General features: G+C 38.2%; 1 protein-coding gene across 2 annotated transcripts in view; it reads right to left on the bottom strand.

Annotated features, from left to right (window-relative positions):
• The window catches only part of nrg3a (neuregulin 3a), a 321,197-nt gene that overhangs the window by 100,556 nt on the left and 201,220 nt on the right, over positions 1 to 19,421 (bottom strand). For both annotated transcript variants that reach the window (XM_084093547.1, XM_084093546.1), the window contains exon 2: positions 10,969 to 11,098. In XM_084093547.1, coding sequence (XP_083949673.1) covers positions 10,969 to 11,098 — 130 coding nt within the window. The remainder of the gene's footprint in view (positions 1 to 10,968; positions 11,099 to 19,421) is intronic.

Here is a 19,421-nt window from a genome sequence, read left to right as displayed (position 1 = left end):
CAGTGGGATATATACTAAGCAGCAAGTGAATGGTCAGATATTAAATGGCATGCGTTGTAAGCAGGACAAATGGGCATGCAAAAAGATCTGAGCGATTTTTGACAAGGGCCAAATAGTGATGGCTAGACAGCTGGGTCAGAGTCTCTCCAAAACGGCAAGTCTTGCGGGGTGTTCTAGGTATGCAGTGGTTAGTACCTTCCAAAAGTAGTGCAAGGAAGGACAACAGGTGAACTGGTGTCTAGATCATGGGCACCCAAGGCTTATTGATGCACATGGGGAGTGAAGACTAGACCGTCTGATTCAATCACAAAGAAGAGCTACTTAGCTCATATTGTTGAAAAACGTAAAGCCACAGTATGTACGTTTAAGCTGCTAGAGGTCGCTTTTTCAAAACAATAACAAAGGCGTAGCTTGATGATGCCGTGAATGAGCTTTAGTTTTCAATCAATAAAGGTATCCAGACAGTTGCTCACCTGTCTAATAAAACACATAACATATCAAAGCGTCTTTGTTGTTTCCAATCGAGGGTAACGCGGATATGACGTCATTGACAGGCGGCGCAATGACACGGGTTAAAATTGCTGATTTCTTTGGATTGAAACATAGTTTGATACATTTGGGATAATGTATGTACGCAAGTCAACAAAATATACAGTATATGGATGGCAGTGTGCATCGTTTACCTGGGGAAAAGATGGCAGCGGGATGCACTATGGGAAGAAGGCAGGCCGGCGAAGGTAATGTATGTTCTGGGCAATGCTCTGCTGGGAAACCTTTGGTCCTGCCATTCATATGGACGTTACCTACCTAAAACATTGTGGCAGACTACATACACCTTTTCATTGCAATGGTGGTCCCTGATGGCAGTGGACAATTTTAGCAGGATAATGCACCTGCTCAGGAATGAGAACATGACAAAGAGTTCAAGGTGATGCCTTGGCCTCCAAATTCCTCAGATCTCAATCCAATTGAGCATCTATGGGATGTGCTGGACCAACAAAATCTGATTCATGGAGGCTGCACCTTGTAACCGTAAAAGGATCTGCTGCTAATGTCTTGGTGCTAGATACCACAGGACACATTCAGAGGTCCATGGCTCGACACATCAGAGCTGCTTTGGTAGCACGAGGGGGGCCTCCACAATATTAAGCAGGTGGTTTTAATGTTGTGACTGATATATATGCCAGTAGGACAGAATAACAATTACATAACTGAAGTAAGACACAGTGACAGAACTAAATGGTGCAGGAACAATATGAATACACCTTCCCAGATAAGTGGACAGGATAGGTAGATGCCGAATGCCCTCTAGACTCCCAAAAAATCAATATCATTCTTGTGCTCTGAACTATAAATAGATTGATAGATGCAAGCAGAGTCAGACATGGCTAACCTTTCTGTGACATACTCCTTTATAGTAATAGCTCAAATTAATACATTCATCACTGTATTTGGCTCGGGGTTAGCCATGCAAAATATTGCAGCCCTGAAACATCTGCCATTACTCCTCTACTTCTGATTCTGATCTTTTTTTAATGATTTTTCCTTTTGCATTTATGTGTTGCAGAAAACTGTATCCCACCCTCTTCTTAATGCCAAATAACATTTTTCAAGGTTTGAAGGGGTTTGATTTTTTTTTTGGTGGCCAATGATAAAAAAATAAAAAAATAAATTTAGTTATCTTTTCATTTGCTCTGGTTTGGTTATTTATAGAAGAGAATCACTGTGCCTTTGCATGGTTCTACACAAACAGAATAAGAATTTGGGGAAAATGAAGGGTTCATTTGCATTGATTTGCATGCAATTAGCATATCAAACTTCTTGACTTGAAAGAGCTGCATGCCTTGCTTAGAAACTGTATTTTCCTTTCCCTCATATAGAATAGCAGCTTAAGGTTTATGTTACTTGGTTTGCACATTAACAGAGAGGATTCTCATGTTGTTTGTGTGTAATGAGCCTTCCCATTTCCTCTCATTTTCACTCTTGGCCTGTCAGTTAAAGCAGACAGCAGTAAGACTGCGAAGTAAGTAAAGCCCACGTGTCTATTCTCAAGTTTCAGCGAATGTGAGTGGTGTTACTACTGTAAATGTGTGTGAATGTGAGTAAGGAAGAATAAATGTGTAGGTTAGTGACTCTTTATGATCAAACCCTATACTTAGACTTCTAGACTTTGCTTGCACAACAAATTGCATGTGCTCTTCTAGGCATACTGTGGCTTGTTTACTACTTATTATAAGAATTGCGCAAACAGGTTGGGCAAACCCAAAGTTTACTTGTAGCTTAGTCTAAATAACAGGGGTTTTGAATGTTTTATAAAACAATTTAAAAACTATGTAAATTCATTTATAAAAAAGCTCAAGTTCAACACTCAAACTGGTTTCAGAAGAACTGTAAGGATGTAAGCAGTTGCACCATGCATTTAAACCAAAAAGAAAACTGAATTTTATACCAGAAAATCTCTTTACAACCACACTGATGCACAACCAGGTCAGTTTTGAATCACATTAATGCATGTCAGCAGTTTAGCAGTATTTAATACGTCTAAATTTTTTAATCCAAAAGGCTACATTTTATTGCTCAATATTTGTTAAATTAATACCTGCTGCAAAGCTGTATTATTTCGTACACTATTACTGTTTCGGAAAAGACTTTTAGGTATGATAAGTCATTTTGCTATTTAATCTATTTGCATTGACACCTCCTTTTATTTTCCATATTCATAAAGATAAGCCCAAAATCGCATATTCATTAAGGGAAACCCGCTGGAACTGATGACACACACACACACACACACACACACACACACACACACACACACACACACACACACACACACACACACACACACACACACACACACACACTATGAAGGGTATTGAAAGGCACACAATATCTGTGGATTTGGCCTGCACTTTACAGCAGGAAAAAGGAACTGTACTTTTAATTGTACTGGTTGCATGCATGTTAATGGGAAATTCCCTGCTATTTATCAGACAAAGCAAGCTAAATACAATCGCACAATTATCTTGTTGAACCATATTAATTAGAAATAACAATGGAGTCAACGCAAATCAATTGAAACTTCAAGAGGTAAGGAAATTGCATTCTGACTGAACTCTTGCCTTGGGCGAGTGTGGGGGACTAGATTAACAGAGTGATCCTAATCATGACTTAATCAGGGAGAATTATTCACTAAAGTGGGCTTTAGAGAAGGGCTGGTCACGATCAAAGGATCCCACCACAGCAGTTTGGCTCTCTGTGAGAGAGTAAAGAGTTCAGAGAATGGTTAGAAATGTATCAAAACACACTGTAGTAATGTCATACTTTGGGAACTGAGAACGTTCGGTTCTGTTAACCATTATAATACTTATCCAGTGGTGTTGCAGCACACAATATATCTATATATCTACAGCAGGGCCAGTGTGGTCCGACTCCCAAATAATTCTGAGTCCGTTACTATGATTTTAGTGAAACAAAAACATACAGCAGATACAGCGTAATCCGATTCCTGAATGAATGATTCCAATGAGTCAGTCATTTTTAGTAAATCGGAAACACACAGCACAACCAGCGTAATTCGATTCCTGTACCTCTACGAATGATTCTAATCATTCAGTTCTCTTTTAGTGAATCATAAGCAGACTGCGCAGCCTGTATAATTTGACTCCTGAACAAATGATTTTAATGAGTCAGTTCTTTTTTTAATAAATCAAAAACATACAGCACAATCAATACAACTCGATTCTTGGATGAATGATTCCAACGAGTCAGTTTGTTTTAGTATATAATAAACAGTATGTACAACCAGTATAATATGACTCCTTAACCCAGGGTTTCTCAAACTCGGTCCTGGAGGGCCACTGTCCTGCACAGTTTAGCTCCAACCCTGATCAAACACACCTCAGGTAATCAATGTCTTCAGGATCACTAGAAACTCACAGCTAGGTGTGTTTGATCAGGGTTGGAGCTAAACTGTGCAGGACAGTGGCCCTCCAGGACCGAGTTTGAGAAACCCTGCCTTAACCAATGATTCTAATATGTCAGTTATTTTTAGTAAATTAAAAAATACAGCACAACCAGTGAAATCAGATTCCTGAAGGATCAGGAATGAACAGGTTGTTCAACATGTAGTAAGTTAAATATAAAGATTATGAATATTGAAAAAATATATGAATGACATGTTACAGTACAACATGCTATGTTTGCTTAGTTCTGTTATTTAAATACAGTAGTTACTGCCAATTATTGGATTGCATTTGCTGTTTAAAAATGACAAAGAAAAAAAAAAAGACAACAGTAAACAATAAAAGACCCCCTTGCATTTCAATTCATACCTTCAACTTTGAGCCTCCATGCAATTTCATATGCTATTCATTAAGATGCAGTATATATATATATATGACTGAGCCCTTAGGGTGTGCTTGGATTACTAGTATGCTTGTGAAATGAGCTGTCAGTTTGGGAGACAAAGTGCACAAAGGTTGACTACACAATGTTTTTTTCTCTTATTTTCTGCTTTCTCTTTGTGCTGTCATTTGCTGTGTGAAACAGACATGCATAAGAAAACGGAATGATTTATCTATCGGCATAAAGTAGATTGCACTTCACATCAGAGCTATGAAAGTCTCTAACATTTATCATGATAAGTGTTTGCTGTTAACTGGTTGTCCTTAAGGAAAATGTAGACCTTGAGAATAAGGCTTTATAGGACAAGGCTGCTCTTGCTCTTTGTATTGTTCCACTAGATACTTCATCAGCGCTGCATGAATAGAGTTTGTGGGGGAAACTGAAATACCTAAACACCACATACAGTATAGAATGAAAGAGACTGCTGATGGAGGTAATGCATCTGTAGCAGAGAAAATTAAAAAAAGATAGAAAAATCATTTCATTTAGGCTTTAGATTCCCCCTTCCACAAATCCTCATGCATTTCCATTTGACACTGAAAATGAATGATTTTTTTTGTTGTTTTGGTTGAGTAAGGCTGCGGTTTGACATGCGACAAGTGCTTGAAATGAATTATGAAACAGAATTTACATTCTGATTCAAGTGTATGTGCATGCGGCCTCCAGCACGAGTGATTGAAATTACAAGTGCCTTCAATTTCCAACAATTTCAACCTCGTTAAGAAGACGCTCACGTGCAAGAGCAAAAAATGAGCCCTCTAAAAACAGAAGTGCTCCTCTGCCATCTAAACTGCCTCTTCTCACCACTTGTGTCCTTTCTTTCTATCCTTGCAAAACAACTCTTATCCACTCCTATCTTCCGACACATCGTCTTTCCAACCCTCCCACATCTCTCAGATTTTTCTCCTCCACATCCCTCGCAGACACCCGTGTCCTCACCAAAGATCTCAAAATCTCTTCACAATTTCCCCTTTCTGCTGTTCTTTTCCAATATATACCTCTTACTTTTTCATTTCTTGTATTGTTTTCTCTTCTGAAGAGCTCTTCACTATCTGTCTGGCTAAACAATATTTACTTTTACCGTTTCCATTCCTGTTCACGTTTCCCAGCTGTTTCTGATACAGAAACAATTTTAAAAGCATCATGTCAGATGCAGAAAGAAACAATGAGCTTTATATATATATATATATATATATAAAGGTCAGCCAAAACATTTGCACTGGCGCAAGCTATAAGTAAGCTGTGAGTAGACAGCTAAAAAAAAATACCATATAATTTATTAGAGGTTCTGACAAAATATTAATAACTGCAGTTTAATAACTGAATGAATCAGCGTTTTTGTAATTAATGTAATCTGAATTAGAAGCACCAAGTTACTTTCATAAGGTGATTTCCTCTATTTCGACCACTATATTCGCTAGCGTAGACATCAGTGTTTATATCCGAACCATAAACTTTTATCCCAGTACTTTTGTGATAATTTGAATTACAGTATTGTAACAGAAATAATGATACTGTGTGGTTGAAAAGGTATGTGAAGCGGTTTCATACCTACATGAAAACAGCTCTCTCTGGGTCAGCGGCAGCATGAACACAGATTTGAATGTTCATTGTGATCGTACTTGTCAAAGGTTTAATAGACATTGACATCGACAAATCACTGTCATTTAGGAATAAGATCGCTTGGCTGTTTGAATTGAGATCACGATCTTTTAACGATTAATCGTGCAGCTCTATGCTACAGCATGCAACTTTTATGAGCATAATTAATAAGTACATCAATTAGTACATACAAAAAAAAAGAAAAAGAAAAAAAGTCACACCACAAGAATATAAAAATATTTAAAAAATTATCTAGTGAAGGAAAAAAGTAATAAAATTCTGGAAAATACAGGACCTTACAGATACACGGTTTCCCAATAGATTGATAACATAATGATAGATTGATGATATAATCCCCAACATAACAGAATGTTGCTATAAAAAATAGATGTTATGGTCATGGTGAACAGGTCATGGCTGTAACTATATCAAGGGATAGTTGGAACTGTACAACTATCCATTTCATTGTATAGCAGGTCACTGCTTGTTCAGATATGCCAATCATTTATCCAGTCGTGGAAAATAACATTGCCAATAAAATGTGCTAGAAACAAATTCAGATTTATTTTACTTTCTTTTGCACTTCACAGCAGATCTCTCTAACACTCTCTTCCTCTCTATCCCTCTAATCTGACCTGCTAGAGCATCCTATTGAGTCCCAGGATAGCATGCTCATAGATGAGGTGCTCTGAAGTGGAGTGAAAGAAACTCTTTTTTTCTACACAGTTATAAGTTTTACCTTGGCAGATATCACATCATTGCTATCTTATTCCATTATATGGGTGGATGAGCAACACATGGAAACCCACTGTTGTGCTTCGTTCAGCATGGGAAGGTCATGTCGGGCCTGATAAGAGGGGGATTTTCTCTGCCTCAGATTTGGCACAGAAACATCTTGGTTCATCCAAAGTGGCAGAATCTTCAAAGGCAAATCTTGTGTATTAAACAGTTTAGAATATTTAGCAGAGGAAAGCAGTGCAAAACACCTGCTGAGGTTATAGGGCTGTGAGGTTGACAAACATCGTCTTTTGTGTATGGTTAGTTGCATTTAGCAGTGTTTTTTTCCTGCTGTTCATCCATATCAGACCCATTTTTCAGTGCTGATTCACAAGTTAAGAACAACTTTATCATATGTAATGTTCCTCGATCTAGCAAAATGGGCTAGTTGAACTGGACCAAAGACTAGAGAAAAGCCTTTTATAATGTCTGGGGAGCGCCAACTCTCACTGTTCCGGATCAATGAATTGCAAATTGGAAGATAGAGACACGAAAATGGCTTCCATCTTTGTGAATTTTCCTCTCATTGATTCCACACTTTCAGCAGCAGGCATTTTGTTTCATATGATGAGTTGTGATGTTTTAACAATAAAATCAGTATCACAAGCATACTCAATAATACATCCATTTCTGTTTCTCTCTCTCTCTCTCTCTCTCTCTGCTTATTCATGAGACAATGTTTGTCTGCATATTTGACAATAAATCTGCTTTGCATGCATTCATAATCCCTCCCCTGACAAAAACCCATTGCAAATGCTCCCTATATTTGCATCATAGCTTCAGGCTATAAACTGTAACCACAAAATTCACATCCAATTTAAAACCGTACAACACCACAGCCTATTGAAATTAATCGCACAATCTTGCCCCCCCCCCCAACAGTACTCTCAGACCAGAGGCCGTTAACAGTGTACACATGGCCCCTCAGCTGCAGGGGGTTTTGGTAAGGTCCCTTTGGTCCAGCCCCATGTGGCAGCACACTGACGGGATTGGTGCAGTGTTGTTGTGGCAGTAGAGGCTTACCTTCTCAACACTAACAAAAGTCAAGATCTTACACACTACCCAGCAGCGGAGGAGAAATCTAATGCCGACCTCCAGGATAGGATAAGCAAGCAGTGACTTAGTAAGGCTTTGTGCCAGCTTGGCTGATTCAGAGATTTTCTTTCATCTCTTCCATTTAACACCTGTTGTTCTTTTCTGTTAATACTTATCAACGTTAAAAATAAAATCTCACTTAGGGCATGTTTTTGAATCTTAAATCATCTAGAACCCCACGTTTACAAAGGCACATTGTCGAAAACGGCAGTAATGTAGCGCGATTCTGCACGCAACCTATCAGATGCACGCTGCTTGTGTGGATGCAGTCAGTTTTGACAGCAAAAGATGAGGTAATGATGAAATGATGAAAATAATTATATATATACAAATACATATAAAAGTAAATAAATACATAAATATATATATACAAATACATTTTGATTAAAATATTTTAAGGTTGTGCTACATTTAATGTAATTTTACAGTAAAATACTTTTAAATGTACAGTTTTTGGAAGTGAAAAAGAACAAGTCATTGTATAATTTACAGTGAAATAACATAAATTGACTTCAATAGGTTGGTATATTTACATGATATCAGTTAATAAAATATGCTGTATTTCTGTAAATTTAAGTTAAATACGTAAAACCTAGAATGTTAGTTCCATATTTTTTTTCGGTAAAAAAAAAAAAACACATCTGCATTTTCTTTTTTTTCTTTTTTTACAGTGGGACAGATTGTCTTTTTATGTCTCTAAAATCTTAGTGATAGCCCAGGTGAGGAGGCTTTTTTATGATTTTCCAAGTATAAAGTATAAAGACAAGACAGTGAATCTAGTGAATCTAAGATACTATTCCCGCAGGAAAAGAAACGGAGACATTAGAAACAATTGGAAGGGTATTTCGGCTCCCATGTTAACAGGTTAGAGCTTGCACACTGCCTGCGTGACACTCACGTAAACACATGCATGCTAGAAATAGAACCAACGCCTATTTTTCACGCGACACGCAAGCGTGTTGGAAGCGTTTCCAGGCAAAATAGAATAGGAAAAGATGTTTGTATGTCATTTTGACATGAATACATATTAATAAATAACATTTTGATGTTTGAAAGTTTAGGTTTTGACATAAATGCAGATATAAATGTAATTAAAAAAAATATTATCGATTTTCAAATATTGTACCTGTCAATACAGAACGAAATATTCTGTAGCCTATTTTGCCGTCAATACTGCCGACGTTGTCTTTGCTGCTATATATTTATGTTTAACATTAAGTATAGGCCTTCCACAACTCTCTCCCCACATGTCGAATATATCACCAATGAGGTTTATCATATGTCACCTAGCAGCAGCAGCGCCGCGTCAGACATGTTTCTGGTGTGCAAAGACATAGAAAACGGCACGCAGCTGACACGCAACAGAAACGCCACGCTCACGCCATGCAGCCAGTGTGTCGCCGGCCTTACACTAATAGCACTTAAGCAAATTGATGAGTGAAAGTGACTGGTTGCTTACTTCAAGCATAATGCTTTGTGCTCAATGAGAGCCAGTAAATGTAAAATGCAACATAACCATCCAATGTAAATTGCATTATGGGTTACAGAAATTGCATTCTTGATGTAGCCCTGAACATCCAATTTTTTTTTTTTTTTTTTTTTTTTTTTTTTAAAGGTGCATTATGCAACTTTTAAAGTTAAAAATACCCGTTATTCTAACCCATACATGCTTAAACAATTGCCTGATGGGCTGAATGAGCCCTTCTCTGATCAATGCGATTGCCTCTATAATCCTGTACAGTAAAATAAATAAGAGGGATTCGGGTCGGAATCTGAGACTGGGCGTGACGTCATGCGCGTTCAGTTGCAGTGCTGCAGTTTCATTTGTCGCCAGAGGGGGGCATAGTTCTGCAAAAACTCAGAGACTTGCGTTATGCACCTTTAAACTACACTGCCAGACTGTGCAAGACTCAACTAAAAAAGGGCAGTTGGAAAAAGGCAGCCAAGAAACAGTTAAAACTACAGGTGTCTCAAAAAAACAACAAAAAAAAACAAAACATATAAGTCCAAACATATCTTATAGCACAACTCAGTGCTTGTCACTTCCTGTTTCAGTTATTTTGAAGGCTAAAAGCTCAGTTCTATATAACCATAAACCATTCATGCATTCAAACTACTTGAATTATCAACAAAGAGTGGCATTCAGCACAAACTATACTGTATAGCTTTTTGTGGATGATTAAAATGCCCTGAAAACTGCTGCAATGCAAATGGATTTAGTAGCTTTATTCTTTCAATAGAATCCACATTCTCCAGTGAATTGATCCTTTGAGAGCATCAAAACCTTGCTTTGAGGAACAGACAGATGCATGGATGTCCTTGGCTTTGGGAAGTTGGGAGGGAAGAGTGTTCTGGGAATTAATCAGAGCCAGAACATTTGAACTAGCTTAGCTTCAGTCAAATAAATGGGCCACCTAAAACAACACCAATTACCACTGATTAAAATGAGGACACTTGGCTTCTGCTTCTTCTTGGCTCTTAAGTTCCAAACATGCAATGTCTCCGTGTTCCATTAGGCAAATGAGAAAAAAAGACTGCTCATGCAAAACCTACGGCAGTGAACCCTCACATCCAGGAAATGTTATTTGAAATTGTGCTCATGCTTCGTACAAAAGGTGAACACATCAGTGTCAGAAATTCTCTGCCTCCATTTTGTGAATCCTATTTTCAACCTTGAAAAAAAAGCCTGCAGATCCAAAACAAGCCTCTAATGAACTTCTGCAAAGTGCCACTTTTAATTAGCAGAGAAGGGACCTTAGACAGCTCTCAGGCTATGACAAAGCTGTCATCGTTAGCATGACTAAGAGCTTCATGCAACAGCGAGAGTCCCAGAGAGGAGGCCAATAAGACACAAGAGTAGAAAAAGGATGTGGAAGAGGGGAGGGAGGGAGGGAGAGAGAGAGAGAGAGAGAGAGAGAGAGAGAGAGAGATTTACTGACATATTTCCAGAAGGATCATTCTCTCCGAAAATGGGATATGGAATTGTCATTGCTCTGAAACTGTATAGAGCCTCCCATCCATAGTGATTGCATTTATTTCTTGAGCAAACCTTTCCCTCCAATACATAAACAGGAAGTGCAGTCATACCTGCAGTGTTTGTGTGGGCCACTCAGGGTCTCGATGACAAAGCACTCCCCGTCATTCAGGCAATAGGCCAGGTCTTTCTCCTGACATGGTTTGAAATGCTCCGATTTCAAAGGCGGAAGAGTTGGTGACGCTGAAGGATAAAGAAGAAAAGTAAAATTACATCATGTAACAGATTAAGAGGACAAATATGTCAGCTAGGGGAGTAAAAGGTTAGAAGAGCGTTTTTTTATTTATTTATCCAAAGTTAAACATACTTTAAAATGTCCCACCTTTTTTGTCTCAAAAGAAAGAAAGTCATATAGGTTTGCAATGACATGAGGGATGAGTGAAGAGATTGTTCACCCAAAAATTCTAATTCTGTTATCATTTAAATGTTTACAAGCATAACAATCCTCTATTACTGTGCGTTCACACCGCCGGCGGCGAGAGCGTCAAAGTGGCCGGAAGCCATTCATTTTCAATGAGAGCCGGCGGCGAGCTCCGGCGAGGGCGGCGCGGCGCGTCTTGGACGGCGAGAGCGGCGAGAGGAGTTGAAATCAAGTCAACTTTATGGTAATAAGCTATGACGCGGTTCGGCGGCAACCAGCGGCAACCAATCGGAATGTAGAAGTCCTCCGCCTGAGAGGAAAAAAATCTTTCTACGGCGTCGGTGGCAGGGCGGCGAGAGCGAATTTTGCCGCTCTCGCCGGCGGCGGTGTGAACGTACAGTTAGGCCTACATTTATGTTCTTAGAATATAATGGCATTGGACTACACAGTACATTGCAATTTAAAAATTTACTAGAGGTTTTTGAACACAATCTATCAGCTTTCTATTCAGATTACACCATTTTAAGCATTGCCAAGAAGTAGTACATGAGGCTCTGAAGTCTTTTGGCAGAGTATTTCATGACCATTAAAATCAATAGCTTTCAACACTTCTCCTTCCACAATACTTTATAATCTAATACACCTCCTTAGATGGCCACAAAAAAAGTGATATCAAAGATTACCACATAACCACCAGATAATGCAAGAGGCCTCATACCTCTCTGAAACAAGCAACCAAATTTCTCCTTGTTACTATGTAGATGTAACTGACAGGGAGGGGCCTGTTGTACAGTGTGCATGAATTTGGTTTGCTCCTGATCCATTACTGAAAGATGATCGATGATAACAATGAAGTAATCACTCTCTCTGGCTTCTTAGAATTAATACAGGAGTCTACTCTTTGGGAAAAGACTTCATTGTGATTAATGATGCCAAGTTCACTTTGCTAAAGCCAACATAATAAGGTAACCTTGCACTTATTACAGTCCTCACAACGTGTGCAAGCGTACCTGCTGAAAATCTGTAAACAGAACTAATAATATGCCTGAGAGACTTTGACTGACAACAATTTTAAATAAACTGGGGGAAAAAAAAAAGCATTTGAATGCTTGCCATGAATACAGACCATAAACTGAGAGAGGGACAATGGTTAGGTGGACAAAGGTTGCCACGTAAAATGAACAAACAAGACATAACAAAATGTAAGGACATGGTCAATTACACAAAATTATTTTCTATATGGAAAAGATATTAAGATATTATGTACAATGTGTTATGTGTTATGTATAAGTATTACAGTATGTCCAATTTCAATTTCAATTAACTCATTTAAACTGCTTAAAGTTGGACGATATGATCACAATTTTAACTCTGATTTGAACAAAAACTTCCAGGTTTCATAATTCTCAATATCACCATATAAAGAATTCATTAACCCAACCTACCACTACTGTAGGTTTATTCAACCTTATCCATATAGCCTACATACAGTACACTCACAACAAGTTATATATATATATTACATAGTAAATCTCAACTGCTTGATTGTTTATACCATTGCAAAATGTAAACTATAAAATTGTTCAGAGATATAAAGCTGTATATATAGGTGTCCAATTTTACCCACATACAGTACACTGACAAAGCAATATATAGCTCATAATCTCAACTGCTTGATTATAGTTGCAAATGTTAACTAAATATTTCCTAGAAATATATCTAAAATTGGATGTATAGTACATCCAACTTCATCCACATACATGCAGTATAAAGCAATATAATACTAAACAGCAAATCTTAACTATTTGATTCTTTATATTGTCATATAACTATATTATCACCCAGCTCTGTTCTGCTAAATGCAAGGCATCAAGATGTTATAAACATCATGTTTTTTTGTAAAGATCCTTTGAACAATGTGAAAAGTGCTATACAAATGACTTGGCTATACAGTACAAATTGACTCGGCTTGTTTGTTTGCATTCATTCAAATTATCCTTGTATGTGTCAATTAAACAATTTGATTACAAAATATCAATATTTGGTTCATTGCAGATAATGACGTTGAAGATTGAATTTTATTATTGAATCCTTATTAAGTTATGTATGGGTCAAAGAGCATGATTAATTGCATTCTTTATATAATTGTAATATAAATAAATAATTAACAAAATCAACGTTAATTTTGCAAGATTCTTTTGCAGTCACTAATAACTTTAGTCCGAGTATCAGCAGTGGGTGATGTATTCATTCTCATTAATTTTCAAAATATTCACCAGGTTTTCTGAGGCTAATTTGACATGTGTTCAGGGTGCCAGGTGATAGAACGCCCCAGAGGAGGATCTTAGAACCTTAATAAATAAAATTATAAATGTTTTTAATAAAAACTCATTCATTTTCCAATAATTGCATCTGGGTGCATTGCCAGACCTTTTGACAAACTGCTGTCGAAATCAATGCAAAGCGCTTGTGCTTTGTGTTCAGAGCAAAAAGGGTTGAGCAGTGGACAAGATCTCTATTAGTCATCCTTCAGAACACTGATGATATTGATAACTGCTTAGTAGCCCATCAGCCTCATTACTGAGTCCTTTCCTTGAGATTCACAGTGGGGCTGGTTTCCTCCAGACTGTCAGTTTCCTCTGTCAGGAGGTGAGATAGGGCCAAGTGTCTAAGAGATTGGAAATCTACTCAGACCCTGACATCCCCTCTGTCTTAGTTTGTTTCCGTGGGCCGGGGCAGGTGTGGGGTGTTAAGGGATGGGGTTCCCCAGGGCCAAGCACCGATGCCGTCTCTCAGATGTGACATTCCCCCAGAGTGCCTGGCGGCTTGACATACAGTGAAGGTCACAGAGAATCGATTAGCACAGAAGCAGCAATACACACAGGGGACAGACAGTGCGGACAACACTCTCAGAGTTAGCTGACGATTTATGTGTCTCACTGAAATGATGGCTTAAAGGGATAGTTCATCCAAAAATCTCAATCATTTACTCACCGTATCCCTTTAAATAAAATTACTTAATGTCAAATTAGAACTGAACCCCCCAAAAATTGTCACAAGACTAAACTGCAATATACACTTGCTTTTACTTATATATTTGATATATATATATATAAAGCTCATTGTTTCTTTCTGCATCTGACATGATGCTTTTAAAATTGTTTCTGTATCAGAAACAGCTGGGAAACGCGAACAGGAATGGAAACATTGAAAAGTATCATATTTTTGAATCAACAGTATGCCCATATGCACAGCAAAATCAGGTAGGGGGCAAATATCTATCCAGGTGAGGAGCAAATTTTGTTTAAACCATTTTTGATCTTTACCAGTTTTAAGAACACCATTTGAAGCATTGAAAATATTAAGCATAATTGTTGTAAGATCTAGTGTAAACGCAGGGTAAGGCTTTGAACAGCAGCTAAGATATTCTGTAAGTAACTTGTATGTAACTTAGTATCCATGAGTCTCTTTCAGAGTCCAGTCCAGTGCTTTGTAAAGCTGAGCCACTAGATCTTCTGGCTCTGAACGAATGCATCAAAAGCTTGTGATATCAGAGAAGCAAGTCAACAAAATAGCTGCTTATCTATGAACACTCATTTCTGGCGAAATGTCAATTCTCTGACGGAGCTTCAGCGACCCAGCAGTGGAGATTCACTGATACAAATCTTTTCAAAAAAAGATCACAGTTTACAAGCTGAGGCTTCAATAATTTGTTTTATCATAGACGTGATAGTGAATAGCTAAGCTCCACTGGCCTTGACCTCATAGATTTGAATTCCCTCATTACAGAGCACTTGTTAAGAAATGTCAGACAATACTGACAATCTCTCTCTGGCTGTCTTACTATCACACCCATCTCTCTCCCTCCGTTTCTCATCTAAATGCAGAGGTCAATGGCAATTTCTTGTCACCGAAAGAAGACCACCTCCCATGCCATTAGTTCAGCAAGCCGCTCGGTGCCTGTGGTCCCTCTGTTGGCTGACAAGCTCAGGGCTTTGTTTCTCTGGCCAGTCATTTACAACGGCCCTCAAGTCCCCCTGCAGCCAATGTTCTGGTCTGCAGCCATGCCAAGGTGCAAGAACAGAGCAGGGCCAATAGGAAAAAAACACAGGGAATAAGTGTCGGGAATGATGGATGTGACCAGAGGAAGAGGCATTCAGTGGAAAACAATACAGCAAGCAATGGAATCTGGTAAAATGTTTTCCCATAGGAAGGAAAAATCATAAATGAGAACTTTTTATTTATTTATCTGAGACAGCAATGAGATTAAATGGAGACTTGCTGAAGTCTCCTGCCCCTCAGATGTTTGTCCTGAGGAAAAAAAAACTTACTTGTAACAACAACAACTATTATTATTATTAATAATAATAATCTCTCGTTTCTTGGTTTCAGAAGAGATCCCGGCAGTTCTCAGATTTTCCAAAATCCCAAAGTTAGATCACAAAAGTCACAAAAGATTTTAATACCATCTCAAACACTCATAATCATATTCTTACAAAACTATTTGTTCTATAATATCTAGATTATCCTCACCAGGGGGCCACTAGGGGGTGCTAGGGGGGTCTGTAAAATATGACGAAAATTAAATTAATATGCACTTATTAATGAAATACAATTAACATATTTGATAATAATAATTAAGACCATGGAAATTAGAGAAATTATAACCATGGTATTCTATAAACAAAATCATTTTATTAGTAAGAAGAAAACAAATCTGCATGATGTTAAACAAACAAACAAATAAATAAATACATTTCAGATAATAATTTAACATTGTTTTTTAGTACAAAGCCTAATTATTATATCTGGGAATAATAATTTTAATAATATAATAAAACATTCTTGGATTTAATGGATTTTATACAAGAAAATGTATAGCTGCATGCCCTTATTTTTTAGGAAGGGGTTCCTTACAAGGGGATCATCACAGTTTCTACTTTAACCACCCCACCCACCCACCCACCCACCCACCCAAAAAAAGAAAAAAGAAAAATTGTAGCTGCTACAGTATGTGAAAGGATCCTCTCACTGTTACCAGAGATATGAATGTTCTGCCTTATCTCGTACAGTACCTGTAGCCACACCCAGGAGCCTGATACACATATCAGCACACAGTATGATGTAGGTCTGATGATAGTGGCCTCACTCAGAGTTATTCAATAAAGATAGCAAGTCTCCTTTACTCACTCCTCTTATGCAACATCATTTATCTTCACAATAATATCTGTTAAGCACCCAGCATCCTACCAGGTATAAATACCACCAGTGTGGTACATATGTATCACTGTGTGTCCATGTCTGCGTGTAGCCCTGTGGTGAAGCACACTTCCTGCTTTATATTCCGATCAATTGCAGTCATGCAGTGGAGTAAAGGCGATCGATGGACGGCATGCAGGAAAAAGCTGATAAACCAAAGGACACAGAGCTATGTTAACCAACACAGAGAGAAAGAGAAAAAGAGAAGAAGGAAGTGCATTATATTCCTAAAAATGATGGCTCCAAACGTGATTTGGCCAAAAAGAATATTGTGATTATTTTGACCAATCTTGTGAATTTGACTTGAACCACAAAGTGATAGATGCATCTCGTTGTTGCTTTTAAAAAGCTAAAAGCAACAAAAACACATTGAAACCACAACAGTGTGCACAAAAATTACAAGCAATGACTTGTAATTTTTCCCCCTACTCCTGCTCTGCCAACAGAAAGAGTTACTTTTTAAGAGAGTAAAAAAGAACACTGTTCTCTTCGGATTCTCATTGTATATAGATTCAAATCTCTTTTTCACACCTTAGTTGTGACAGAATCATATTTAACATAAATATAATATTATTGTAAAATATTACTATTGATTGGGTGTGCAAAGATATTATCATTATTATTATTATTATCATCTTTCAATATTTTATTTTTATCTTCAGTAAGGGACAATGACCTTGTAAAAACCGCACTAGGTCATACAATTATTCTGATTTTATTGCAATTAATTGTGCAGCCCTAATTACACTAATGATTTATTATACATATTTTCCCAACTCTAAATTCGAATTTTATCTATATTAATACACTAATTAATATTAGTGTGCCAAGTGGCTATGTTGCCTGGAAACTGCAAACAACCTACATTTACTGGAGTATAATCGCAGATAATTCTGATCATTATGTACACTGTTCAGAATTGGTTTCTGTTATCATACTGTTGCTGCCGGCTGTAAATAAAACTATAACCCACCCGAGTCTGTGAGTTACGGTGATTTTATCATGTTTTGTGTCAATGCTAATAACATCTCTATCCGTCATAAAATCACTGTAATGCAAAGCCTCTTGTGGCTTATTGCTTTAACATCACCCAGTGCCTAGAAATGGCATCTATCTCCTCTGCACACACTCTCACTCACAATGGCTGCTGTGAGTCGGGTGTGTGCTGTGCACTGCTGCATTGCAGATGTTTGGAATGGCAGTCGAAGTCTCTGCTGTGACGGAGGACTTCAACACGCGCTGATTAAACTGACAAACGTCTTGCATGACACGTGGAGCGTCTGCACGTCTGAAAAGAGAGAACTCTTATGCGAGGAGAATTAGCCACTGCTAATGTGATCTTTTATAACATAAAGAGTCTTATGTTACTTTGGCATCTCAATAGCTCCAGCCATCAGCTCTTTGTGGGCAGACAGTCTTGTGTGTCCAGCTGCTGTTGGACAAGAAAATGGATCTCTCTGTGCATTATGAAAACACCCTTTTTTTCACAGTGCATCTCAAATGCCTGCTCTCTCTCTCTGTTTCTCTAACTCTCCAGAACTCAGAGCTGGCGATCATCCAGTCTAAACATAACCCTCTTTTCATACATTCTATCCCCTATCACCCGCTCTCTGTCCATTCATCCATCCATGCCATGCTCTCCTGGACCTGGTCCAGTTCTAACAGCATGTTCTGTCTTGATTAGCATTTGGGGTAAATATCCACAACTCCAGTCCCACAGCTGAAGAGCATTAGCATCTTTAACAAACAGACAAGCCAGAGAGTGTATAAAGCACTCATCTATAGGTGCCAGGATGAAAGCAAAGCTGTCGGGACCTCAACCTTTCAGTCCTCTCTCTCTCTCTCTCTCTCTCTCTCTCTGTCCCACTTACAGCGTTTCTGTCTATTTTATCTACTGGCTTTGTCACACTTGGCTTTCATCATAAAGCACAGAATTAGACAACCTCTCATGAGAAAAGCTTGACAACATACATTTTTGCAAAGACAGAAATATGTAACCCCAGGTATAAATCGCTGCAGTTTCCGGGTAAATATATATACTAGAAGTGTATTACAGGATTTAAAAAGCTGAACATACCTCCATTGAACGTTTTCACCTAATTTTTTTCCAACCCTGCGTAAGTTCGTCCCAATGTTGAGCTTCATTGGAAGACCTGCGTGACTTATCACAATTCAGGTGTATAATTTACCAAAGGTTTTCAATGGCTTTAAGGTCAGGGGACTGAGGAGGCCATTTAAAGATTTCAAAATGCTGAGCATAAGCACTTTCATTGCAGGAAACTTTGTTGCATGCACAGTGTGTTTGGGATCATTGTCATGTTGGAAATTACACATTTGCTCTCCAAAAAGATTGGCTATATTGTGTTCAGCAGAATCTTCAAGTATTGGGCAGACATCCTTCCAACACCTGCTGCAGACATGCGTCTCCAATACCAATGTTTCCCCTGCCGTGCTTAATGGCGCCAGCATGCATTTAGTATTAAAACACGCCAGTCATCTCCTACGAACATACCTGAAACCATCCAGTGATAGGTTGTTAAATTTTGACTCATCAGATTGCAGAACACTCTCCCACAATCCAGTCCTTTTTTTTTTTTTTTTTTCTGGCAAATGGGAGGTGTTTTTTTGCAGTAGATAAAATAAATAAATGGTTTCTTTACTGGGACACAAGCTCTCAATCCAGCCTCTTACAGCCGTTGTCGTACAGTTCAGGATGAAATTGGAGGTTGGAGGTCTCATCCGGGTCTTTAGAAAGCTGTTTTGAGGTGGTCCCACATTCTAGTGATTTCCATCCTCCTGTCAAAATGCTCACTAGTCTTCCTTGACCAGCCATAGCACTTTACATTCTGCATGGTACTGGTCTCGCTCTTCTTTAAAAAAAATTCT

Source organism: Abramis brama, assembly GCF_963993115.1.
Source record: "Abramis brama genome assembly, chromosome: 19".
NCBI classification, from domain to species: Eukaryota; Metazoa; Chordata; class Actinopteri; order Cypriniformes; family Leuciscidae; genus Abramis; species Abramis brama.
This window is presented reverse-complemented; position numbering and strand designations above follow the sequence as displayed.